At 53.7% G+C, this 1,505-nt stretch overlaps 2 protein-coding genes across 2 annotated transcripts; both read right to left on the reverse strand.

Annotated features, from left to right (window-relative positions):
* PPTG_02068 (hypothetical protein) lies at nt 1–395 on the reverse strand (the record flags this gene model as incomplete). The annotated part of the gene is made up of 2 exons (XM_008895463.1): nt 1–9; nt 69–395. The coding sequence occupies 2 exons, from the start codon at nt 393–395 to the stop codon at nt 1–3; spliced, it is 336 nt and encodes a 111-aa protein (XP_008893711.1).
* Nucleotides 396–520: 125 nt separating this feature from the next.
* PPTG_21176 (hypothetical protein) lies at nt 521–1,420 on the reverse strand (the record flags this gene model as incomplete). The annotated part of the gene is made up of 1 exon (XM_008895629.1): nt 521–1,420. One exon carries the CDS (start codon nt 1,418–1,420, stop codon nt 521–523), a length of 900 nt encoding a protein of 299 aa, XP_008893877.1.
* Nucleotides 1,421–1,505: the final 85 nt, after the last annotated feature.

The following is a 1,505-nucleotide window of genomic DNA, read 5'->3' on the forward strand; positions in this document are numbered from 1 at the left end:
TTAACCAGACTGCACTTCCCACAGGGAGTCGAAATGTCCGCCGTTGAGGCTCCATCTGAGACGCATACCTTGAAGCATCGATTCTTCCAGTCGATATCCGGATGTACATCCACAAAGAATGGCATCCCGAGAACACAGTCAAACTCCTCGGGAATGTCGAAGACAACTGCTATACACTGGTAATTTGGGACACCCTGGAGTAGAATCTCGATCTTTACCAACTCTAGGATAGACTCGCCAATCTTGTTGTCGCCGAGCTTCACTTTGATAGTCCGGTCCGTGTAAGCGTGTGTCTTCAGCTCATGCTTCTTGACGAACCCACGAGACACGTATACGGTTGTGGCACCACAGTCCAACAGGATCTTGGCACCGAAATTGTTTACACCCTGTACCATTGATCCTTCAATCGAAAACAATGGCGCACGAGTGTAGACGAGAGGGTCTTCGCAAAGCAGATTCAACGTATCCTCGTTTACGGTTAAATCTTCTTTGCTAGCTTTCGCCACGTCAGGTCCCTCTTCTACTGGCGTGGCTGATCGTTTCCCTCGTCGCTCTTCAGCTCCTTGCAATCACGCTTGAAGTGTCCTGGCTTCTTGCAATAGTAGCACACGGGTCCTTCTTTGGCTTGTTCCGCGGGAGCGTAGTGACCAGGCTTGAAGGACTTCTTGTTGAACGGCTTCTTGTTGTTGGACTGGTTAGAGCTTCCTCGTCCGCGGGACTGTTGCTCACGCTCCGGCTTTTCGCGGATCGGTTTGCGCTCGCCACCAAAATGGGACATCTCATACTTGGCAGCATGGTCCATCGCCTCACTCAGTGTCGTCGCGTTCTGAAGTTTAACATAGGCTTGAGTCGCACGCTTGAGACCGTCACAATAATAGCTGACTTGGTCGACTTCGCTCGTGTCCTCAACGCGGAAGATCAATGACGTGTACCTCCCATTGTACTCTTCGATGCCATTGATCTGGCGGAGTTCACGTAGCTTCTGGCGTAGCACCGCTTGATAGTTGGAGTCTTCGAAGTGAGCGAGGGCATCAGCCGTGAACCGACGCCACGTCTGCATATCTGCTGGTGTTTTTGAGGCCCAGAACAGGAACCATCCTGACGCAGGTTCCTCCATCGCTGTCACCGCGATCGAAGGCAGCGTGTAGTTGTCGTCCGTTGCGTTGTGACCGTTGATTCGGCACAGGGTCTCCACTTGGAAGAGCCACTGGCGTACATCGTCGTCGCGCTTCCCCTTGAACTTCGGCAGGCCGCTCGGAACGCGAGCTTTGGACTCTAGCGGCGGTTGACGCTGCGCTTGATTGTTGGCTTGGAGGGCTGTAATCTCGGCGCGTAGCTGTTTGAGCTGCGCTTCCAGCTCGGCTTGACTCTCTCCTCCTGGCGACGCGTCTGGATCGTTCTTGCGAGTCGCGGGGGCCATGGTCGTCGAGGTTAGACCAACAAGTGCTACCAGTGTATCATATTGACCCCTTGCCGGAGGAAGAGGAGGAGGAAGAGAGTCTTGG

Source organism: Phytophthora parasitica, assembly GCF_000247585.1.
Source record: "Phytophthora parasitica INRA-310 unplaced genomic scaffold supercont2.3, whole genome shotgun sequence".
NCBI lineage: Eukaryota > Oomycota > Peronosporomycetes > Peronosporales > Peronosporaceae > Phytophthora > Phytophthora nicotianae.